This window comes from Oratosquilla oratoria, chromosome 11, assembly GCF_046742065.1.
Source record: "Oratosquilla oratoria isolate Oo_2021 chromosome 11, ASM4674206v1, whole genome shotgun sequence".
Lineage (NCBI taxonomy): Eukaryota > Metazoa > Arthropoda > Malacostraca > Stomatopoda > Squillidae > Oratosquilla > Oratosquilla oratoria.
In genome coordinates this window covers 70,287,353-70,314,102 of record NC_134787.1, presented here as the reverse complement: position 1 = coordinate 70,314,102, position 26,750 = coordinate 70,287,353, and the positions used below count along the sequence as shown (strand labels likewise).

The 26,750-nt window shown below is 39.8% G+C and overlaps 1 protein-coding gene across 1 annotated transcript in view; it reads right to left on the bottom strand.

Annotated features, from left to right (window-relative positions):
* The window catches only part of Nsun2 (tRNA (cytosine(34)-C(5))-methyltransferase Nsun2), a 61,090-nt gene extending 34,969 nt beyond the window's left edge, over positions 1-26,121 (bottom strand). The window contains exons 1-2 of the mRNA XM_076193129.1: positions 25,949-26,121; positions 1,722-1,876 (exon numbers count right to left, since the gene is read on the bottom strand). Coding sequence (XP_076049244.1) covers positions 1,722-1,876; positions 25,949-26,119 — 326 coding nt within the window. The 5' untranslated portion in view covers positions 26,120-26,121. The remainder of the gene's footprint in view (positions 1-1,721; positions 1,877-25,948) is intronic.
* Between the last annotated feature and the right edge of the window lie 629 nt (positions 26,122-26,750).

The window sequence follows — 26,750 nt, the reverse complement described above, 5'->3', positions numbered from 1 at the left end:
TATCATTTCCATATCTGCAACATAGTTTAGGTTGGTCTTTGCATTTATCTATTATATCTTTTTTGTAGTTTCTTTTTTCCTCCCTGCATATATCTACATAGTCGTTTCTTAGTTTGATGTATGTTTGCCATTTGGTTATTTTTTGTCTTTTTTCCATCTTTTCTAGGCTGTCTCTTCTATCTTGCCTCACTACATTTCTTGTTATACCAAAACTTTATGTAAACCCATTTTTGTTTCTTCCTAGGTACATATTTATCTGTTCCCTCCTTGTATTTTTTTTTAAATATGTTCCATTTCTCTTCCATCCTTGTTTCTTCATTTGAAATTTTTTCCCAGTTAGTGTTTTGGATTTTTTTTCTAAGTTTTACAAAGTCAGTTTTGTTGTACATTAATCTTCTCTATGTTTCTCATTTCTTCTCACATAATTTTGTTAATTTAGTTTGAACTCTATTAGTATGTGGTCACTTTTCCCAATTGGTGTTTTGTAATTCATTTTGTCCACAATTTCAGGCTCATATGATATTAAGTAATAAACTAGACAAATTTAGATTAAAAAAGGAAATAGGCAAGAATTGTTTTACTAATAGGGTGGTCAACAAATGGAATAAACTTAGTAACCATGTAGTAAGTGCTGAAACTATCAGTTGTTTTAAGAAATTATTAGACAACTTTATGGATGGGGATGACAGGTGGTGATGGATACGGAGCTGCCTAGTGTAGGCCTTATGGTCTCTTGCAGTCTCCTTCATTCTTATGTTCTTATATCTGTTTCCCTTTTTGTGATATAACATTTTCTCAGCCTCAGGTCCACCACTTTCCAAAAAAATAATTCTTTTCAGTCTCAGTTCTTTTTTTCATCTTTTTTTCATTCACTTCATTTCTAAGCTCCTTTTCTTTTTCTTTTACTTCATCACTCATTTCTTTCTTTATCTAAACATTTTTGTGATTTTCACTGTTTGCTAGTTTTGCTGTTCTGGGTAGTACTTCCTCTGCTATCATTTGTGGCCTAAGTTTTACTTTTAGTAGCCTATACTGTTTTTCTTTTGAGTATCTACCTATTCTATGTTTCCTCAATTTCTTTATCCAAGGTTTGATCCTCCTCTTGAATCTCCTTCAGAATCTCTTTTTGCGATCTCTTTTTCCTCTCTTTCTCTCTGATACCTTAGGGCATGGATGGATGTTTGTATGTGTGCTGTAGTTTTTCATATGTAATGTTGTAATATGTAAGGTTATAGGTAATGGTTACAGACCCATGATGTACTATAATGGAATGGGCAATGAATGATATTTGAATTGGTGTGGGATGGGTTTATGTTTTGACTTGGTCATTCTTATTGTATGAAGGCAAATGCCTTTGACACGTCTATATGTATATCAACTACATTGTTAAAATGTTCACATTAGATGATGCTTCAATGCAACCAAGGTCATCCTTGCCAAATGTACTTGGACTTCCAGGGCAAGTATGTCACTGCCTTAATGCATTGGTGATGTAATCAGTAGCATGCTGGTCTTGCATTCACTTAGTTGTGGGTTTGAGTCTTTAATGTCTCTCCAATTCCCAGCAGTCCAAGAGCATAGGACTAAGGTGACTGTTTCATCTGCAGCTACAAGCCACCTAGTTTAGGTTCCTCACCCTCTAAGTCACTGCCAGCTGTAGCCCACCAATTGAAATTCAAGAGGCAACAAAAGTTTCAAACAAAATCTTAATTCATACTTACCATCTATTCAGTTTGAATTTGTCTCTGTCCTCTGGTGCTGGAGGGAACTGATGTTTGTTGAAGAGATTTGTGTTCTTTATAGGAATATCACCAGGAGTTTCAATTACCTCCAATTCTCTATTCATTATTGTCCAATCACTGAGTCCTTTAGTAAACTGGGGGGAGGCAGAAAGACACAACTGTCAAATGTATTGAATTGCTTTTTTTCAATGTGTAAGTCATTACCTGTAATGTGAAGTGGCTAGACATGGAAGAACACCACCCCTCCAATTCTGTTATATATGCACATATTCGTTTGTTCTACATCCTAACAAGCATTCATAATTTTGGCCATACTTTCTCCCATTTTCTCTTCTTCCACTTCTATGCAACGTTTTACCATTATCATCACTCCTCCAGTTTTTTTCTCTCCTGTCCCTTTTCAATATTTCTTATTCACCTTAACATATTTGAACTTCAAAATTTTTCTTTAGCTTTGTTTCAATTAAGCATGAATGTATGGTTTAGTTTCCCTTAAGTAATCATCTAACATTAATTCTACTAATTATAAATCATCTAAATTTCTAGATGTAATCTTCTTCCAAGATTTAGTATATGAACCATTTTCTTACTCTCTGACCATGATAAGGTTTACTAGGCTGGAGAGAGCAAGAAATGAGGAGGAGAAGAGGGATGGAAAGGGAGTTGGGAGACAGGGTCAATGAAAAAGTATTGGGATGGTTTGTACACATGGAAAGAATGAGTGAAGACTAGTAAAAGCGGTGTGGAAGGCAGAGGTGGAATGAGTGAACATAAGGGGGACCTATGATGAGATGGATGGATGGGGTAAAAGGGGCATTGGGAAAGAGGGGAATATCTGTTGAGGAAGGATGGGAGAGGACAGAAGATAGGGGTGAATGAAGAATGGTTGTGTACTGGATGATGCTGTGGTGCATGAGAGGGAGTGGCTGGGGGATGGGGGGTGAGGGAGTATGTGCGAAAAATAAATTGATGCAGCCCAAAGTGACTTCTCCCCATCTCTTTTTCTGCATGAGGGAATGGAGAGGGGGGGGGTCACCGATTTGATGAAACAGCCTTGCTATGGATGTGCTGTGTCTTGCAACACTGCTTCTGACCCAGGGCAGTGTCAAAGATGCAGGGATGACCCATCATCTAGTATTCTACCTCAAACTCCACTCCCTTGCCCACCACATGCAACCCTAAGTATCTAAAGCTATCCACTTCCTCCAGCCTTTCTTCTTTTATACTAATTTCCAAATTTATGCCATCATTTCCCCTTGGACATCTCATCACCTTACTTTTACAATCCACCTTCAATTTTCCCCTCTTGCACACCTTCCTAAAATATGTTACTATCTTCTCTAATTCCCCCTCTGCAGTGACTAGTGCAGTGTCATCAGCAAACAAAAAATGACTTACCTCCCACTTTTCTCAATTTTCTTAACCCCTACAGCATCAGCAGCATACATTGTATACTGCAATTGTTTTATGGATTGAGCATCAGCAGCATACACCATATGCTGCAGTTTAAAAAATTCACCAAAAATAGGCATGATGTCGTAGGCTATAAAAGTCATGACCTAAATTCTTTTTATTTATTGACAAAACTGGCAACCCTGGCAGCAATTTTTCGGGGGTAACTTGGCATATAAAATCGCCCATTAGGACGTAATTTTGGTGATTCTGGTGTACGAAACAAAGTATGAAGAGCTGAAGTTGTACTTCGACAGTTAGGCAGGTATTTAGTACGTATTCAGATGTATAGAACTGGCAATTTCACACTGCCAATTTTTGTAATAAATGCGTTATACAAAATGTGGCCGGGCAATAATGGTGTGATGGATGCTTACTAAAATATTTACCAAAACAATAAGAAACACCACAATCACTTATCCTCCATGAAATTATAAAAAAAAGGGTATCGAAGAATCAATTTACCACATACAGGTACTCCTCGTTTAACAACCTACTCGGTTAGCGACGACGCGGAGTTATGACGGGCTTTATGACAGACCAATATTAGTTTCACGTAAATCTCCCGAAGTTATGATGTCGTGTACGATAATTAAGTTGGCTGAGGCAAATTTGTATGATGTTATAATTGAACTTGTACGGTGGATATTACCTGTGAGGTAAAGTGTTCTGAAGCTTAGGTCTACATTACCATCCTGCAAGCTGCAAACACTAGCTGGGGTACAGTATATACTGGTAGTGGTAAATTTTTAGTTTCGACCATGGGCGCAATATAGCAATAGAAAATTAATTATTAATTTTGTAAATTATAATGTATCAAAGTAATATGCAATTTTGTGAGCGGAAATAAAAAAAAAAAGGGGGCTAAAGCAAATTTCGTAAGTAACGAAGTCATGTCGGACGAATGGTACACCATGTTTGTTATGATAGATGCCGATGTCGAAGAAATAAAAGGATGATAAATTCGTCTAACCTAAACTAAACTAACCTGACCTGTGTTTGATAAATCATTACCTGCAAATTAAATGTCATCCGGCTCGTCCTCGTTGTCATCGTCGTGAGAGACGTTGGCAGACGACAAGATGGCGTCCCAATCCTATGCTACCGACTTCGTTCATTAGCATATTTTCTTGTAGCATGGTAATTTTTACTTTCATTTCCGCCCACAAAATTGCATATTACGTTGATACATTTTAATTTACAAAATTAATAATTAGTTTTCTATTGCTATATTGCGCCCATGGTCGAAACTAAAAAAATACCCCTGTATTCAATATGGAATGTCAGCATACACGGATTTGGTCATATACGGTAATTTCAGGAACCTAACCACCGTAAATAAACAGTAAATAAAGCTTTAATGTACAGGTAAACGTCGACTTACGATGGCCGCGACTTACGATTGTTCGACTTTACGATGACGACGACGACGACGACGATATGATAATTTAACCCCTTCTATACGGTGCCGCACACGTAAGCGTCATGAGCAGCAAGTGGATTCGCGACGGTGCCATATCGGCGTCTTGATTATATTTATTGTAGTCGCCCCTGTGTTTTTACATTCTCTCAAATGTGCCCAAAATCCCATTCTCTGTGGTTTTCAAAATTCGCGGGTGAAAGAGAGAACGATCAATATAAGCGGTGACTATATTTTATGATGCGAGTATTATTACGTCACGTCGTACGGCTGGCATTGGGTGCTGCCCGCGAGATTTAAGTTCCGTACTGAAAATACATATTATAGTGTTTGAATATGGTAAAAAGGATAAAAATAATTAAATAAACTACTGTACATGTTTAATAGGCTATATTCAGTATCTCTGGTGGTTAATATACAGGTAGGCTAGGTACAATGACCACGGAACAGAGTGGGGATCGACTTACGATGAGATCGTCTTACGATGGCTCTATCGAAACCTAATGCCATCGTAAGTCGACGTTTACCTGTACTGTATAAAAGAGGGAAAATACACGAAAATAAAGATACATGTATTGCTGGACATTGTACATACAGTACATGTACGTACAGGTACTCCTCGTATAACGACCTACTCGGTTAACGACAACTCAGAGTAACGACGGGCTTTATGACATTCGTTTAACGTAAATCTCCCGAAGTTACGACGTTGTGTACGATAATTAAGTTGGCTGAGGCAAATTTGTATGATGTTATAAATGAACTTGTACGGTGGATATTACCTGTGAGGTAAAGTGTTCTGAAGCTTAGGTCTACATTACCATCCTGCAAGCTGCAAAAACTACCTGGGGTACAGTGTATACCGGTAGTGGTAAATTTTTAGTTTCGACCGAGGGCGCAATATAGCAATAGAAAATTAATTATTAATTTTGTAAATTATAATGTATCAACGTAATATGCAATTTTGTGAGCAGAAATAAAAAAAAGGTGCTAAAACAAATTTCGTAAGTAACGAAGTCATGTCGGACGAATGGTACACCATGTTTGTTATGATAGATGCCGATGTCGAGGAAATGAAAGGATGATAAATTCGTCTAACCTAAACTAAACTAACCTAACCTGTGTTTGATAAATCATTACCTGCAAATTAAATGTCATCCGGCTCGTCCTCGTTGTCGTCGTCGTGAGAGACGTTGGCAGACAACAAGATGGCGTCCCAATCCTATGCTACCGACTTCGTTCATGAGCACATTTTCTTGTAGCAAGGTATTTTTTACTTTCATATCCGCCCACAAAATTGCATATTACGTTGATACATTTTAATTTACAAATTTAATAATTAGTTTTCTATTGCTATATTGCGCCCATGGTCGAAACTAAAAAAATACCCCTGTATTCAATATGGAATGTCAGCATACACGGATTTGGTCATATACGGTAATTTCGGGAACATAACCACCGTAAATAAACAGTAAATACACAAAAATAAAGATACATGTATTGCTGGACATTGTACATACAGTACATGTACGTATATGTATACACTTTCGCTTAACAACCAATTCGGTTAACGACGGCGCGCTGGTCCCAATTGTCGTCGTTAAACGAGGAGTGGTTGTACATCCATATACCAAAGGGTTTTTTCCCTTACACAGGGGGGTAGCCAAAAAGAAAAAGGCATAGAAACCACTCCCACCCATTCCATTCCCTACATATTCCACTCCCCTCCACCCTCCTCCCTCCCTCTTATCTTGGCACCTCCTGGATGACGGGTCATCCCTGCATCCTGTCAACTGCCCTGGGTCAGAAGCAGTGTCGCAAGACACAGCACATCCACAGCAAGGCTCCTTCATAAATTCAGCGACCCCCCCACTCCGTCCCCTTATTAAGAAAACAAGAAGACGGGGAGAAATCCCTTCGGGCTGCGTCAATTTTTTTCTCATACATACTTCCTCACCCCCCATCCCCCACCCACTCCCCCTCATGCATCACAGCATCATCCATACACAACCCTTCTCCATTCACCCCTATCTTCTGTCCTCTCCCGTCCTTCCTTAACAGACATTCCTCTCTTTTGTAATGCCCCTTTCACCCCATCCATCCATCTCATCCTAGGACGCCCCCTCATATTCACTCCTTCCACCTCTGCCTTCCACACCTCTTTTACTAATCTTTCTTCACTCATTCTTTCCATGTGTCCAAACCATCCCAATACTCTTTCATCAACCCTATCTCCCAACTCCCTTTCCACCCCTGTTCTCCTCCTCACCTCCTCATTTCTCACTCTATCTAGCCTAGTAACCCCTATCATACTTCTCAGACATTTCATCTCAAACACATTCAAACTCCTTCTCTCTTCCTCTCTTATGTTCCATGTTTCTGCCCCGTACAGTGCTGTTGGCACAATCACTCCTTCATATAACCTCCTCTTAGCATCCATTCCCAAATGTCTATTTATCATTACACTTTTTAATCCACTAAGGCATTTACTTGCTTCTCTCAATCTACATTCTACCTCTGCTCTCATGCCTCCCATTCCTGCCACATTTGCACCCAAGTATCTATAACTATCCACTTCTTCCAGTCTCTCAAATCATTCACTCTCTCCATTTCTAATCCTAAAATCGTAAAAACTCATGATTGCTCTTAACAGCTTTCCTCCTATCCCATATATCTGCAGTACCTCCCACAGTGCCTTCCTGTCTACCCTGTCATAAGCCTTTTCCAAATCCATAAAAGCCCAAAAAACATCCTTACCTTTTTCTATAGCTTTCTCACATATCTGTCTTACCACAAAAATCTGATCTACACATCCCCTACCTGTCCTAAATCCACACTGTTCCTCACCAATTATCCCCTCTATTCCTCTCCTAATCCTCTCAATCAAGACCCTACCATAAGCCTTCGCAACTACACTCAACAAGCTAATCCCTCTGAAACTACTACACTCACACTTGTCCCCCTTTCCCTTGTAAAGTGGAACTATACAGGCACTCCTCCAGTCCTCTGGCACTCTACCCTCTCTTAAACAAACATTAAATAACCTCACCAGCCAGTTCACCATAACTGTACCTCCTTTCTTCAGACATTCTGCATGGTATCCATCCAACCCAGGTGCCTTCCCTGCTCTCATCATCTTAACAGCTGCTTTCACTTCATCTTTCCCTATTTCTCCTCCATTTTTCTCATTCATCACTCTCATTTTCTTAGCGCTTCCCACTGCAACTACCTTTCCCTCACCTCATAACAAGGTGATAAATATTTGCCAAAAAATCCACAAAAACTATTTATAAACATGTTTTCCATGTCAGACTATCATGGGCTTCCCCGAAAAAATATGACCTTGTTCAACCCACATGAGGAGCGAAAGAAAGTCTACGGATGTTCTACCAAACTTTCGCATGCATATCTTGAATCTGTTTTCCCTAAAAAAGCGACTCAGAGGTGACTTGATACAGGTCTTTAAAATTCTAAAGGGAATTGACATCAAAAGTGACAAAATTTTCACACTGAATGAGAATCAGACAAGAAACAATGGTCTCAAACTGTCCGGAAATAGATTCAATTTGGAAGTAGGTAGAAACAACTTTGCCAACTGTGTTGTTAATGAATGGAATAAATTTCCTGCACAGGTAGTGCAATGTAGTTCAGTTCGAAGCTTTAAGCTGTTTGATTTTCATTTGGAATAAACTTCCTGCACAGGTAGTGCAATGTAGTTCAGTTCGAAGCAAGATGCTGTAATGATTATAATTTATTTTATATTATTTGTTTTTGTTTTGTTATCATTTGTCTGTTTGATTTTCATTTATTATTAGTTATATGTCAATTTATTATTATTTACTATTTACATGTTTGTTTATTACTTAACTATACCTATGCATTTATTTATGTATTTTATTTGTTATTTACATTATTATAGTTTTTATTTATTATTTTATTATCATGATTTTTTTTTGCATCCGACCTAGATATGGACCAAAAGGTCTCCTGTCGGCATGCTCTGCCTTTGTAATCCTTTGACAAAATCGACCCAGTTTCTCCACTTCTAGGCTAAGGTGAATCAAAATAAGCAAGATTTGTTGGTTTTACATCACTGAGTTGATTTACACAATACAAAAAATCAATTTTGGCTCCATTCGCCCAGCGACATACAGGTTAACCATCTCCAGTCCCCTACCCATTACCCTTGCATTTACCTTCCCATCCATGTACATATTGAACAGCCATGGCAACATAATACATCCCTGGTTAATTCCTATTTTTACCTCAAACCACTCTCTCCATTTCTAATTCTAATAATACATGCTCTACTATTGTAAAAATTCTTGACTGCTCTTAACAGCTTTCCTCCTATCCCATATATCTGCAACCTCCAACAGTGCCTTCTTTTCTACCCTGTCATAAGCCTTTTCCAAATCCATAAAGACCCAAAAAAACATCCTTATCTTTTCCTAAAGCTTTCTCATATCTGCCTTACCATGAGCAACCCTACCTGTCCTAAACCCACACTGTTCTTCTAATCTTCTCAATCAAGATTAGAACTCCAGAAAAGAAGTGCAATTTACATGGATCTCAATGATGAGGCAGTACCTTTGTTGTATTGGTAGGGAAGGGGAAAGCTCGTGGTGTAGTGGGAAGGTGAAGAGAAAAGAGAAAGGGAGGGATTACTGAAGGAAATGGAAGGAAATGAGGAAGGAGACGAACGGGCTCCCCCAGACATCAGAAGAAATGTCGACAAGAGAGCTGCAGACGATGCAGGTAAAGTAAAAAATAGCAGTAAAAGCATTCAATTTAGAAATACAGATAAGAGCAACTATATAGAAAGTGGAGATAATAATTTCCATGGATTTAATGAGGGGGGGTGATGCCAATCTCCCCTGATTAGCAAGTCTAGAGGAAAAACTAAAGAAAATGACCAAACATTGGGAGTTTAGGTTCAGCCAGCTTACACAGATTACGCAAGGAGGTGATAAATTGAAAGAACTAAAGAAGGAGAACCAAAACCTAACTAAAGAAATAGAAGAATTAAAAAGACAGTTAAAAGAAGTAAAAGATGAGAATGAGGAATTAAAGAAGAATAAAGAGTCCATCGCAAAAGAAGCACAGGGTTGGAGAAAAGTCCAAGAGAACAAAAATAAATTATTTAGAGATATAGTGACACAACAGATGAAAGAACGAACTAAGGATACAGTCATTAAAGTGATGAGAGAGAAGGAGAATATAGTGACTTAGCGGACAAAAAGAAATGTATAATTATATTAGGGATGGAAGAGAAATATAATCCAATTAGGACCACAAGAGTAGGAGAAGGAAAAGGTAAACAACATATTAGAAGTAGTTCAAGAGGATGAACAAGAAACAGTGAAAGAAATTGAAGAAATATATAGAATAGGGAAACACAATACAGATAAGACCAGACCAATTAAGATCAAATTCAGATCACAAACGACAGCATAGAATATCTTAGCAAAAACAGGGAAACTTTTTTTCTACCTCTCATATGATTCTCTCATCCTATTTTGTAACCAATCTGTGAAGGATTACAAAGGATTACAAAGGCGGAGCATACCGACAGGAGACCTTTTGGTCCATATCTAGGTTGGATGCAAAAAAAAATCATAATAATAATAAAATAATAAATAAAAACTATAATAATGTAAATAACAAAGATAAATAATAAACAAACAGGTAAATAGTAAATAATAACAAATTGACATATAACTAATAATAAATGAAAATCAAACAGACAAATGATAACAAAACAAAAACAAATAATATAAAATAAATTATAATCATTACAACATCTTGCTTCGAACTGAACTACATTGCACTACCTGTGCAGGAAGTTTATTCCATTCATTAACTAACATCTTCTACAACCTTTGCTTCCTTATCCCAACACTATTCTTTCTTCCATTTCCTCACATCCTCCTTGTTCCACAGCCCATCTTTGCACACCTTGTGACTCCCTCCTAGAAACACCCCCATTCCTCCTCCACTCATAGTTCTACTCTATCCTTCACTCCCTCCCACTCTGTTCTCAGCTTCTTCTTATACTCCTTCTCTTTTTCTTTCTCATTTAAGCAATTTACTTTAAGCACCTCCCTACCTTTCATCCTTTTCCTCTTTCTCCACTCTCTACCTTCCACCAAAAAATGATCTGATATTCCCCCACTCTCTCCCTTTAGAACATGTACATCCTTAACTCTTCCTACTATTCTCCTGGTTACCTATATATGAGGAAGTTAAAGAAGGTTGTAGAAGACAAGAAGCGAGCTTTCACAGATTTGTTACAAAATAGAACAAGGGAATCATATGAGAGGTACAAAGAAAAGAGAAGAGAAGTAAAGCATAAGATAAAGGAGGCAAAGAGGCGAGCATATGTGAAATGGGTAAGAGTATGACAGAAAATTTTGAAAGTAATGAAAAGATGATTTGGAAAGAAATAAAGAGATGAAGAGGGGGCAAATCAAGTAGAGAAGAAAAAGCTAAAAGGTGCACATGGAGAGATGATAATGGAAGAGAAGGCAGTAAGAGGAAGATGGGAAGAGTATCTTAGGGAGTTGCTAAATGTGAAGGAGGATAGGAAGGGAAAGGTAGTTTCAGTGGGAAATGCTAAGAAAATGACCATGATGAGTGAGGAAAATGGAGGAGAAATAAGGAAAGATGAAGTGAAGACAGTTGTTATGATGATGAGAGCAGGTAAGGCACCTGGTCTGGATGGATGTCATGCAGAATGTCTGAAAAAAGGAGGTACAGTGATGGTGGACTGGCTGGTGAGGTTATTTAATGTTTGTTTATGAGAGGGTAGAGCACCAGAAGACTAGAGGAGTGCCTGTATAGTTCCACTCTACAAAGGAAAAGGAGACAACTGTGAGTGTAGTAGTTTCATGGGGATTATCTTGTTATGTGTAGTTGGGAAGATTTATGGGAGGGTCTTGATTGAGAGGATTAGGAGAGGAACAGAGGGTTTAGGACAGTGTGGTTTTAGGACAGGTAGAGGTTGTGTAGATCAGATTTTTGTGGTAAGACAGATATGTGAGAAAGCTGTAGGAAAAGGTAAGGATGTGTTTTGGGCTTTTATGGATTTGGAAAAGGCTTATATCAAGAGTTTTTACGAGAGTGGTAGAGCATGTGTCAGGATTAAAAATGGAGAGAGTGGTTTGAAGTAAAGGTGGGACTTCATCAGGGATGTGTTGTCACCCTGGCTGTTCAATTTAAACATGGATGGGGTGGTGCAAGAGGTAAATGTAAGGGTGGTGGGTTAGGGATTGGAGATGGTTAAAGAAAATGGAGAAAAGTGGGAGATAAGCCAGCTGTTGTTTGCGGACAACACTGTACTTGTAGTAGGATCAGATGAGGGATTGAGGAAGTTAGTGACAGAGTTTGGGAAAGTGTGTGAAAGGAAATTGAAGATAAATATGGGTAAAAGTAAGGTGATGAGATGTACAAGGGACGAAAGTGACAGCAGACTGGAAGTGAGCATTAAGGGAGAGAGACTGAAGGAAGTGGATAGTTTTAGATACTTGGGTGCAAATGTGGCAGGAAAGGGAGTGGGGGTGGAGGTAAAATGTAGATTGAAAGAAGCGAGTAAATGACTTGGTGGATTAAAAAGTGTAATGAGGAATAGATATTTGGGAATGGATGCAAAGAAGAGGTTATATGAAGGAGTGATTGTGCCAACAGCACTGTATGGGGCAGAAACATGGAACATAAGAGAGGAAGAGAGAAGGAGTTTGAATGTGTTTGAGATGAGGTGTCTGAGAAGTATAATAGGGGTTACTAGGCTGGATAGAGTGAAAAATGAGGAGATAGAGGAGGGGAATGGGGGTGGAAAGGGAATTGGGAGATAGGGTGGATGAAAGGGTATTGGGATGATTTGGACACATGGAAAGAATGAGTGAAGAAAGCTAGTAAAAAAGAGGTGTGGAAGGCAGATGAGGAAGGAGACATGAGAGGGCGACCTAGGACGAGATGGATGGATGGAGTAAAAGGGGCTTTGGAGTAGAGAGGAATGTCTGTTTAGGAAGGACAGGAGAGGACAAAAGACAGGGGTGAATGGAGAATGATTGTGTATGGATGATGTTGTGGTGCATGAGATGGAATAGGTGGGGGGTGGGGGGAGAGGGAGTATGTGTGAGAAAAAATTGATGCAGCCCAAAGGGATTTCTCCCTGTCTTCTCCTTTTCTGCATAGGGGGACGGAGAGGGGGGTTGCCGATTTGAAGTGGCCTTGCTGTGGATGTGCTGTGTCTTGCGACACTGTTTCTGACCCAGGGCAGTGGACAAGATGCAGGCACGACCCGTCACCCAGGAGGTGCCAAGACAAGAGGGAGGAAAGGGGGTGGAAGGGGGTGGAGTGTTATTGGGATGGAATGGGTGGGAGTAGTTTCTATGCCTTTGGTATATGTAAGTATGTATGTTTGTACCACTATATAGTCCATTACTCTATCTACCACCCTTCCATCCACCATCCTCTCCCATGTGTACTTATCCTTGACTTTCTTCCTAAATACTATATTTGCTATCATCATCTCTCTGGACACATCACCATCATCTCTCCACTATGAATTTTTCATGGAACTCTACACTTCCCAACCACTCTTGTCTATTAGTTCTTTTCCTACCCTAGCATTAATGTAAAAGGCCTCCCTCCCTTCTACACTCTTCTCACTACCAGGCCCATATACACTTACAAAAACCCACATTTCCCTTCCCAGTTTCACCTTCATCCATATTAACCTTGAAGAAACCTTCTTCTACTCCACCACACATTTACCTATCCCTTCACTTACTAGTATACCCACCCCTTCTCTCGTCCTCTCTTCACTCCTGACACCCTCCCAACTACACTCCCAAACTCAAACTCGCCAATCCCTTTCAACTTAGTTTCACTCAATGTCAAGAAATCCATCTTTCTTCTCACAAATATACTGCCTATCTCTTCCCTTTTACTCTCCTCTGTACCACATCCACACACATTAAAAGACCCAAACCTTAGGGTTCTGGTTGGAAAACTCCCAGACCCTCTTATGCTTTTGCTTTTTTTAGGTATGTCCCCTGTGGGGCTACATGGAGAAGGATGCCTAGTCCTATCCCCATCCTATTTTTGTAAGATAAAATAACCTAAATACAAATACTGTTACAATTTATGGAAAAAAGTAGCTTCTAGTGCAAGGGAGATGGAGACAGGGAGGATTATTAACCTCTTCACTCCGGGGCACATCGCACGTCTGGCAGCATTAGCTGCCCGACGTGCAATGTTGCGTCATAATAATCGCATTATAAAAAATAAAGTCAGTGCTCAATCGTCGTTCTCTTTCACCCGTGAATTTTGATAACCATAGAAAATATGATGAAGCCAGTTTAGATAGAATGGAGGTTACGTAGGTACGACTACAATAAATGTAATCAAGACGTCGATGTCGGCATCATCGCGTACCCACTTGCTCCTCATGACGCCTACGTAGGCGTCACCATATGGAAGTGGTTAAGGTGAAGATTCTTCCAATAATCCAGATTCCTCTTCACTTGCTGCTACAATAGTCTCGACTGACTCACTAGCTTGAAATATTTTAGAAACATTGGCACAATTGACACTTTCTTTAGAAGCCTTTTTAACTATGAAGTTGTCTAGACATCTGTTTTTGCCAACACTTCAAAATTTGGCAAAAATGTGACACAAAATTATTATAAAATAATGCACATAGCCACTCCCTTATTAAGGTGATACTTCTGAATGTACGATGAAAGTTTCCCATGCTTTAAGGATCTCCCTTATTGCACTGGATGGTTGTTGCTCTGTTGAGACTATTACATCCTCTTCCCCAGATGAAATCTCCTCAACAACTTCTTGCTGTGAAAGAGAAAGGCAACTCCATAAGCTCTTCGGTAGTCAGCTCCTGTCTATGCTCTTCCAGAAGCTTGTTAACCCCTTCCATACGGTGCCGCACACGTAGGCGTCATGGACTTAGATCTCGGTGGCAGCAGCCAATGCCAGCCGTACGACGTGTCGTAATAATACTCGCATCATAAAATATAGTCACCGCTTATATCGATCGTTCTCTCTTCACCCGTGAATTTTGATAACCATAGAAAATGCGATTACAAAAGAATTAGAAAGAATGTCATTATGGAGGGGCGACTACAGTAAATATAATCAAGACGCCGATATGGCAGCCTCGCGAATACACTCGCTCCCCATGACGCCTACGTGTGCGGCACCGTATGGAAGGGGTTAATGTTGTTATCCACCTCCAGCCTTGGCCAAAGACACAATCTCATCAACTACAGGCTCCTCAAGCACTGACTCAAATCCCTCAAAGTCACATTCGACAACGCTGTCCAACCAAAGCTTCTTCCAAGCCAATATAAGGGTTCTCTTGGTGACCCCCTCCCATGCCTTGGTTGATCATTTTGAGGCATGCAACTATGTGGAAGTGGTCTTTCCTAAACTCTCTGTGAGTGAGATTGGTCCCCTTAGTCACCTCAAAACAATACTCAAAGAGCACTTTAGTGTAGAGCTTCTTAAAGTTTGAGATGACCTACTGGTCCATGGGCTGGAGTAAAGGAGTGGTGTTGGGAGGCACTGGATCTTGATGAATTGAAATTCATCAAGATCATTTTCTAGACCTAGAAGATGGGCAGGAGTGTTGTCCATAACAAGCAAGACATGAAGTGGCAGATTCATCTCAAGCAAATATTTTTTCACAGAAGGACCAAACACCTCATTGATCCAATCAGTAAAAAGGTCACATGTTACCCAAGCCTTGCTGTTGGACCTCCACATCACACTTAGCATGCTCTTCTAGATTTTACACTTCTTGAAGGCTCAGGCTCATGGATTTCTGAATGATAAATGAGCATTGGCACAAAACTACAGTGTGAGATAGTCTTCCACTGGCTTGTGGTCAGGCAATGCCTTCTCCTCTGCTGTTATACAGGTTCACTTTAGCATCTTCCAGAAAAGACCTGTCTCATCGCAATAACTTGCTGTGGCAGGTAACCCTCAGAATCCACAAGCTCCCTAAAGTCACTGACGAAGTTCTCTGCTGCCTTTGTGTCAGAGCTTGCTACTACGCCATGCCTAACAATGCTGTGGATGCCAGTTCTTTTTTTAAACTTCTCAAACCACCCACGACTTGCCTTTAACGCTTCTTCTTTGTCTGTTGCTGCTCCTGGCATTTTCTAAACGAGATTGGTGAAAATTACTTTCGCCTTCTCAGAAATTATGCTCTTGTTAATAGTGTCACCTTGCATTTATTTCTCATCAATCTATACGAGAAGCAACCTTCCAAAATTGTCAAGAATATGTGGCCATTGCAGATATTCTTGTCACTCCCTTTGAAGCACCTATCTCCTCAATCTTGCCCATATTCTTGAGGATAACGCAAATTGTTGATGTACTCCAATTGTATGTGCATGCCAGGTCAGCCACACTCACACCTCATTCTCACTTCTCCATGATTTATGTTTGGCTTCTACACTGATTTGTCTTCTCTTATCCCAGTCTTCTTGCTGTTTTTTCTTTAGGGACATTCTTCCAAGGGTTAAGCATTGCAAAAATAAAAAAATAAAAAAAAATAAATAAATAAATAATACATACATACATATACCAAGGCTTTTTCCCCCTTACAAGGGAGGTAGCCAAAAAGGAAAAGGCATAAAATCATTCCCATCCATTCCATCCCTGAATACACTCCACACCCCTCCACCCTCCCTCTTATCTTAGCACCTCCTGGATGACGGGTCATCCCTGCACCTTGTCCACTGCCCTGGGTCAGAAGCAGTGTCGCAAGACACAGCACATCCACAGCAAGGCCGCTTCATTAAATCGGCGACCCCCCCTCTCCGTCCCCCCATGCATAAAAGGAGAAGACGGGGAGAAATCCCTTTGGGCTGCGTCAAATTTTGCTCACACATACTACCTCACCCCCCATCCCCCCACCCATTCCACCTCATGCATCACAATATCATCCATATACAACCATTCTCCATTCACCCGTCTTCTGTCCTCTCCCGTCCTTCCTCAACAGACATTCCCCTCTTCCACAAAGCCCCCTTTACTCCATCCATCCACCTCATCCTAGGACATCCACTCATGTTCAGTCCCTCCACATCTGCCTTCCATACCTCTTTTACTAGTCTTTCTTCACTCATTCTTTCCACGTGTCCAAACCATCCTAATGCTCTTTCATCAACCCTATCTCCCAACACCCTTTCCACCCCCGTTCTCCTCCTCACCTCCTCATTTCTCACTCTATCTAGCCTAGTAACACCCATCATACTTCTCAGACACCTCATCTCAAACACATTCAAACTCCTTCTCTCTTATATTCCATGTTTCTGCCCCATACAGTGCTATTGGCACAATCACTCCTTCATACAGTCTCCTCTTAGCATCCATTCCCAAATGTCTATTCCTCATTACACTCTTCAATCCACCAAGGCATTTACTCACTTCTCTCAATCTACATTCTACCTCCACCTTCACTCCACCTTTCCCTGCCACATTTGCACCCAAGTATCTAAAACTATCCACTTCTTCCAGTCGCTCTCCCTTAATGCTCACTTCCAGTCTACTGCCACTTTCACCCCTTGTACATCTCATCACCTTATTTTTACCCACATTCATCTTTAGCTTTCTTCTATCACATACTCTCCCAAACTCTGTCACCAACTTCCTCAGTCCCTCCTCCGATCCTGCCACAAGCGCAGTGTCGTCAGCAAACAACAGCTGGCTCACCTCCCACTTTTCTCCATTTTCTTTAACCATCTCCAATCCCTGACCCACTACCCTTGCATTTACCTCTCGCACTACCCCATCCATGTATAAGTTGAACAGCCAGGGCGACATAATGCATCCTTGACGAAGTCCCACCTTTACCTCGAACCACTCACTCTCTCCATTTCTAATCCTGACACAAGCTCTACTACTCTCATAAAAACTCTTGACAGCTCCTAGCTTTCCTCCTATCCCATATATCTGCATAACTTCCCACAGTGCCTTTCTGTCTACCCTATCATATGCCTTTTCCAGATCCATAAAAGCCAAAAAAACATCCTTACCCTTTCCTATAGCTTTCTCACATATTTGTTTTACCATAAAGATCTGATCTACACAACCTCTACCCGTCCTAAATCCACACTGTTCCTCACCAATTACTCCTTCTGTTCCTCTCCTAATCCTCTCAATCAAGATCCTCCCATACGCCTTCCCAACTACACTTAACAAGCTAATCCCTCTGAAACTACTACATTCACACTTGTCCCCTTTTCCCTTGTAAAGTAGAACTATACAGGCACTCCTCCAGTCCTTCGGCACTCTACCCTCTCTCCAGCAAACATTAAATAACCTCACCAGCCAGTCTACCATACATACATATACCAAAGGCTTTTTCCCCCCTTACACGGGGGGTAGCCAAAAAGAAAAAGGCATAGAAACCACTCCCACCTATTCCATCCCCTACATATTCCACTCCCCTCCCTCTCATCTTGGCACCTGGATGACAGGTCATCCCTGTATCCTGTCCACTGCCCTGGGTCAGAAGCAGTGTTGTAGGACACAGCACATCTACAGCAAGGCCGCTTCATTAGTTCGGCGACCACCCCTCTCCGTCCCCTCATGCAGAAAAGGAGAAGACAGGGAGAAATCCCTTCGGGCTGTGTCAAATTATTTCTCATACATACTTACTCACCCCCCATCCCCCACCCACTCTCCCTCATGCATCACAGCATCATCCATACAAAATCCTTCTCCATTCACCCCTATCTTCTGTCCTCTCCCATCTTTCCTCAACAGACATTCCTCTCTTTTGTAATGCCCCTTTTACCCCATCCATCCATCTCATCCTAGGACACCCCCTCATATTCACTCTTTCCACCTCTGCCTTCCACACCTCTTTTACTAATCTTTCTTCACTCATTCTTTCCATGTGTCCAAACCATCCTAATACTCTTTCATCAATCCTATATCCCAACTCCCTTTCCAAAAAAATAATAATAATAAAAAAATCACAAATAATGTGTCTGAACACAAGTTTGGAATATGTATGATCACAAATGACACTAAGATGCTGGCAGAATGAGTGCTAAACACAGACTGATAGACGAGCTTCCCAGTAACATGAACAGAATAGTCACTTCCTATACATATAATACATGACCAGCTCCCATCACTGGCTTCATAATGAATGTATATAACAAACCAATCTATGAAACATTATTTCATCACTAATCAATCACCACATTAACATTTGTTTAGTTTCCAATTTTGTTTCATGATCCACTTAGTTACCACAATGCAATTATTACAATATGGTTGGAAAATATCCAGAATTGCACCTGCAGAAAATTTTACTATAAAAACATGTTTTCTACTGTTTTGGACAATTCTAAGACACTTTTCTTCTATGATATTTTTGTCGAAAATGTTGCATTTTCGAGTTATGCACCACCCACCTCTACAATTATACCGGTAAAATATTCTAAGTTTGGAAATAGAAACGGGGATTTATAACATTGTGGGCAACTCTAAAACTCTTTGGGGGCAGGGGTTCCGGTGGGGAAGAAAAAGATGAGTGTTTAATTTTAATCTACCCAACTAAACCAAACCTAACCTAGCCTACCCAATTCCACATATACATAACCTAGCATTATAGTCACCGTGTTCAAACTAAAGGCAGGAGTCACGGCCCCACAGGGTAAATGTTGATTGGCAGAAAGAGTCCCAGGACACATGGTTACATATGACTGGCTAGAAAGAAAATAGGCATAACTCAAAAACAAGCCATTTACTATGGAAATGCCATAGAAGAAGGGTGTGTTAAAATAGTCCAAAATAATAGACGATCATGGTTTTATAAATGAATTTGCAGCGGGTGTAATACTGGATATTTTTCATGCACTCATCACATGAGTTACTTGAAAACTACAAGATTTACTGGATTTTATGAAAAAAAATTCAAGGCTCCATGGTCAAAGTAAAAAATCCAAGATCTAGTAGAAAATTTCAAGCAATGGCAACATTGGCCAAGAAGCAGATGGGAACAAGCTAGCCATGGATCACAAGAAGATGCTCCTCATGACTAGCTAGGCATAAAGGAACCTTTGTGCAGGGCATATGAATCATGAAACACTGCTCATTAAATGGGTCAAAAATTTCTTTTTTTAATTTCCTTGTCTTGCAACACTGCTTCTGACCCAGAGCAGTGGACAATATGCAGGGATGACCCGTCATCTAGGAGGTGCCAAGACAAGAGGGAGGGTAGAGGGTGGAGGGGAATGGAGTGTATTGGGGATGGAATGGGTGGGAATGGTTTTTATGCCTTTGTTTTTTGGCTACCTCCCATGTAAGGGGGAGGAAAGCCTTTGGTATATATATGTAATTTGCTTGTTATGCAAATCACTCATTATGTAAGGTACTCGTTCAGCAAGGTTTGACTGTACTCCCTCAACCCCCATCCTCCAGCCACTCCCTTCCATGCATCACAGCATCATCCACACACAACCATTTTCCACTCACAACTATCTCCTGTCTTTTACCTTTCTTCCTCAACAGACATTCCCCTTTTTCCCAATATATACCAGTATATACATACATATACCAAAGGCTTTTTTCCCCCTTATAAGGGAGGTAGCCAAAAAACAAAGGCATAAAAACCACTCCTACCTATTCCATCCCTAACATACTCCACCCCATTCCACCCTCTTGGCACCATCTGGATGACGGATCATCCCTGCATCTCGTCCACTGCCCTGGGTCAGAAGTAGTGTCATAAGACACAGTATATTCACAGCAAGTGTGCTTCATATTGGCGATCCCCCTCTCCATCTCCTCATGCAGACAAGGAGAAGATGGGGAGAAATAAATATTTATATATATACACACTTAACCCTCGATTTAACTGACAAATGTGTGCAGACCCTTGTCCGTTATTTGCAAAAGTTCATTATTTGAAAATCGGGCCCATCTGTTACCGATACTGGACATAAGGTCCGTTACGTAGAAAATTGTCCGTTAGGATTTGGCGTGCACATATGTATTAGATATGTAATAAAAAGCTACAGTACATATGTATAATGATGTACATATCATATAAAGAAGAAATTGAACCATTTCTTACCTTAAATCTAGTTGCTGCTATTTACATATGCACAGTACAGGATCCCCATCGGACAAATTTTCATTTTACGGACTTTGTCTGGTATTTGACTATTAATACCGGACACCTATCGGACAAATTTTCATTTTACAGACTTGGTCCGGATTTTCACTGTTACTACCGGACACACTTTTTTTGTCCGGTAAATCAAAAGTCCGCAAATTCAAGGTCTGCTAAATCAAGGGTGAGTGTATATATATATATATATATATATATATATACATACACACGAAATAGTGAAATTGCATGGAGATAAAGAATATATAGATGACACAGAAATGGCAGAAGTCATGATCAGACATTTCAGGTCTGTTTTTACAATTGAGAGCTCACAATTTTGGGAAGATAGAAAACAAGAAAGATCACCCAAAATGAAAGAAGTAAAGGTAACACAAAAAGAAATAAGAGATCAAATAAAAAACCTAGATGTCAGGAAATCACAAGGACCAGATGGAATTGCAAATTGGATACTGAAAGAGTGTATAGATGAACTGACAGACAAACTATACAAGATAATAGACTTCGACCTCAAAGAAGGAAAGGTACTGCAAGATTGGAAAGATGCAAACATAATACCAATATACAAAGGAGGAAATAGGGAAGATCCTACAAATTTCTGACTGCTATTCCTTACAAGCACAGTAGCAAAAATATGTGAAAAAGTCATCAGAAAAAAATGGACCAAACACTTGGAAGAAAAGAAAATAGTAAACCCTAAACAATTTGGCTTTAGAAGTGGAAGATCGTGTACCACAAACCTAATTTGCTTTTACTCAAGATTAATTGAGATAATACAAGAAAGAGATGGCTGGGTAGATTGCACCTTCTTAGATTTGCAGAAGGCAGATAAGGTACCACATAAAAAATTAATAAGAAAAATTAAAATAATAGGAGGAATACAAGGTAAACTGCTGGAATGGATGAAGGATTTCTTAATTGGAAGAAAAATGAGAGTGGTACTTAGAGACAATAATTCAAACTGGGAAGATGTGAAAAGTGGCATCCCACAAGGCTCTGTATTGGCTCCTTTAATGTTTGCCATATATATAAATCATATGGATGAGGGAGTAAATTGTTACATGAACTTCTTTGCTGACAATGCCAAATTACTCAAGAGAGTAAAAACAGAAGAAGATTGTAGATCGCTACAAGAAGTCCTAGACAAAATATGGGAATGGAATCAGAAATGTGAGATGAACTTCAACATTAAGAAATGTAGCACAATAGAATTTGGAAAAAGCAAAAATAGAGTATCGGGTCAATATAAAATTGGAAACAAAGAAGTCAAAAAAGTCAATTCAGAAACGGACCTGGGAGTAATCATCTAAAGCGACTTGATACCTGATAAACATGTCAATAAATTATTTGGAGAGACTTTTAACTTAGTAAGATCAATGAAAGTGGCCTTTGACTACACTGATGAGGAGATGGTTAAAAAAATAGTGGTTACATTGATAAGACCAAAACTAGAATATGCAGCAACATTGTGGGCACCCAGCACAAAGAAGAACAGAAGACAATTGAAAAGAATCCAAAGAGCAGTGACTAAGATGGCACCTACACTGTCAAATCTGACATACGAACAAAGATTGGAGAAATTACATCTGTCATCACTGGAACAGAGAAGAGAAAGAGGTGATTTATTGACCATTTACTGAATTATGAAAGGGATGGAAATTCTTGATAGAGATGACTTATTAACCCCTTCCATACGGTGCCGCACACGTAGGCGTCATGGGGAGCGAGTGTATTCGCGAGGCTGCCATATCGGTGTCTTTATTATATTTATTGTAGTCGCCCCTCCATAATGACATTCTTTCTAATTCTTTTGTAATCGCATTTTCTATGGTTATCAAAATTCACGGGTGAAGAGAGAACGATCGATATAAGCGGTGACTATATTTTATGATGCGAGTATTATTACGACACGTCGTACGGCTGGCATTGGCTGCTGCCACCGAGATCTAAGTCCATGACGCCTACGTGTGCGGCACCGTATGGAAGGGGTTAAAGTGGGACAGAAGAGAAACAAGGACACGAAAAAAAAACTAAAGGACACTTATAGAAGAGACCTGAAAAAGAATAGCTTCCCACATAGAGTGATTGATGTCTGGAACAAACTAAATGGAGAAACAGTGAATGCCAAAATTATACACGATTTTAAGAATATACTGGATGCGGAGAGATACGAAAACGGGTCACTACAAGCACAGCTCTCATCCCATAAAATACAAGTAGGTAAATACATGATGTCTGTCTGGAAAGTATCCAGCCATTATGAATATTTGCAGAATTGGTTGGCAATCCTAACAAAAGTTGGCAGACACTGACAGAAGACCTTACTCTGTATGTGTGAGCAACCATAGTCCCATGTGACAACTCAGTTAACAGCCACAGTTGAGTGATGGTGTGTACTGTTTGACTGTTGCATTGACAATGACTGAATGAGCAGATCAGCAAATCTGTCAAGTTTTGCTGCAAACTTGAATATTCATCAGTGGAAACTATTTGAATTATTAGGAAGGCATTCCAGGATGATCCAACATGCGAAACACAGATAAAGATGTGGTACAAACTCTTCAAAGAAGGCTGAGAATCTCTCGAAAGTGATCTGCATTCTGGTAGGCCTTCAACAAGCAGAACACCCAAAAATGTTGAATGTGTGAAGACTGCAATCAATGAAAATCAGCAATTGACAGCCAGAGAATTAGAAGATGAGCATGGTCCTACAGATCTTGGCATGACATGCATGGCGGCAAAATTCGTCCCACATCTCCTGACCCATGACCAGGAGGAGTTTCATGCTAAAAAATTCACAGGACATGCTTCAAGCTGCTACAAATGACTCAAATTTCCTAAAACAAGTAATAACCAGAGATGAGTTGTGGGTCTACAGCTATGACCTAGAAACAAAAGCCCAGTCTAGTCAATAGATGTCACCTGCATCTCTACATCCGAAAAAGGCACAGCAAAGTCGAAGCAAAGTCATGTTGATTTTTTTTTTTTAATATCAGGGTGTTGTCCACCACAAGTGCACTCCTCAAGGCCAAGCAATAATGAAGGAGTATTACATCTAAGTGCTTCACCGTTTGAGGGGTGCAGTGAGAAGAAAACAGCTGCAGCAATGGACTAGTGGAGACTGGATCCTTCATCATGATAATGCACCTGCCCATTCTTCATGTGTTGGGCAGGGATTTTTGGCAAAATATTCCATCACCCAGTGTTCAGCCCCCCCTACAACCCAGATCCAGCTCCTGTGATTTCTGGGTTTTCCCAAAGCTAAAATCACCCAGGAAGGAGATTTCAGTCCACAGACAAAATTAAGAAGAATGTGATGAGCCAGCTCATGAAGATCCCAAAAGAGGACTTTGCAAAATGTTTTGAAACATAGAAGGGATGCTGGGAGAAGTGTGAGGGCTGAAGGAGACTATTTTGAAGGAGAGTAGGGTGCCATTGTCCTAGATTAGAAGCATTTCTTGAAACTGTAAATGGATGGATACTTTCTGGACAGACCTTGTACATAAATATATATATATATATATATATATATATATATATATATATATATATATATATATATATATATATACATATATATATATATATTTATATATACATATATATATATATATATATATACATATATATATATATATATATATATATATATATACATACATATATATATATATATATATATATATATATATATATATATATATATATATATATATATATATATACATATATATGTATATATATATATATACATATATGAAGGTTCAATGTAGTAGCACATTTGTAAATTAAGACTTATTGACCCACTGTCAGAGAATGAGATAAGATGGACAGAAAATCTGTATATTTCGACCACTATCTGTGGTCCTCTTCAGCAGAATGATACATAGTGTGGAGTATGAGAGTATTTATAGCTAAGAGGGGACATATAACCTGAGTTCCACCTTTTCCCAGTCCCAAATGTACACCTCTTAGCTATATACACTCCCATACTCCACACTATGTGGAGGGGGGACCACAGATAGTGGTCGAAACATACAGATTTTGTGTCCATCTTATCTCATTCTTCGACAGTGGGTCAATAAGTCATATATATATAAATATATATGTATATATATACATATATATATGTATATATATACATATATATATATATATATATATATGTATATATATATGTATATATATATGTATATATATATGTATATATATATGTATATATATATGTATATATATATATATATATGTATATATATATATACATATATACATATATATATATACATATATATATATATATATATATACACATATACCAAGGCTCCCTCCCCCCCACAAGGGGGGTAGCCAAAAAGAAAAAGGCATAAAATCATTCCCACCCATTCCATCCCTGAATACACTCCACACCCCTCCACCCTCCCTCTCATCTCAGCACCTCCCGAACGACGGGCCACCCCTGCAGCCTGTCCACTGCCCTGGGTCAGAAGCAGTGTCACAAGACACAGCAAGGCCGCTTCATTAAATCGGCGACCCCCCCTCTCCGTCCCCCCATTGCATAAAATGAGAGAACGGGGAGAAATCCCTGCGGGCTGCGTCAAATTTTGCTCACACATACTACCTCATCCCCCATCCACCCGTCCATTCCACCTCATGCAATCACATCATCCATATACAACCATTCTCCATTCACCCATCTTCTGTCCTCTCCCGTCCTTCCTCAACAGACATTCCCCTCTTCCCCAAAGCCCCCTTCACCCCATCCATCCACCTCATCCTAGGACGTCCCCTCATGTTCACTCCCTCCACATCTGCCTTCCACACACACACACATTCATATTATATATAAAACTTTGTGAAGCAGAGAATTAATGTAGTATGCCCTTATTACCTTGCCTACTCAAGCAGCCTCAAATCACCTTCACCTCAAACTTGTACCCAAATAGTGATACTCTTTTGACCAGCAAGCATCCCATATATGTATATGGTAGTGAGCGTTAATGGGCTTCCTGCATAATCAATCATGCAGGTACATATTACTAGCCCCTGCTCCTTATAATTCTGAAAAAAAGACTAGTGACCAGCCTGATCTTATGCCAAAGGCTCTTTTACTGTTTTTCTAAAGAGTAACTTTAATCCAAACAATCCTGCCTTTACCTTCAGTCCTGGCAATTTATCAGTGACATCGACAAGTTCACATGTACCGCTGGCTTCAACGAGAATACGGTGAATGACTGCTTCATCCTCTAAGGGGTTAAGAGAGCAAGTGGAGTAGACCATCATTCCACCAACAGTCAACATTTCCAGTCCTCTCCGGGCTATCCGCATCTGTAACCTAATCACAAATCAATACCCTATTCTCAACATTCCCAAAGAAATGGGGAATTTAAAAGGTATAAAGAATTGCTATGGAAAATCTAAGAATACAAGCTGAAACAGCCCTAAAATGGATAGACCTGAAATATATACATATACCAAGAATTTTTTCCCCCTTATAAGGGAAGTAGCCAAAGTCAAAGACATAAATCCACTCCCACCCATTTCATCCCCACATACTCCATTCCCATTCACCACCCATCCCTCATTTCTTGACTCCTCCAGGATGAAAGGTCATCCCTGCATCTCACCCACTGCTCTGGGTCAGAAGCAATGCAGCAAGACACAGCACATCCATCATTCAATTCACTACCCATCCCCCTTTCTGTCCCCTCATGCAGAAAAAAAAAAAAAATGGAGAGAAATCCATTCAGGCTGCATCAAAATTTTTTCACACATACTCTCTCACCCCCCTCATTTCCCACCCATTTCCATGTATCACAGCGTCATCCATACACACACATGCAGCGGTCACAGTCAGATGTCTGGAAAGAGCTCCACAGTTGCTAAGCAGTGCTTTGTTGCTAGAAAATGTTGGAACAGCACTAATTGTGTTTACAATAGGAAAGGGAGTTGTGAATCT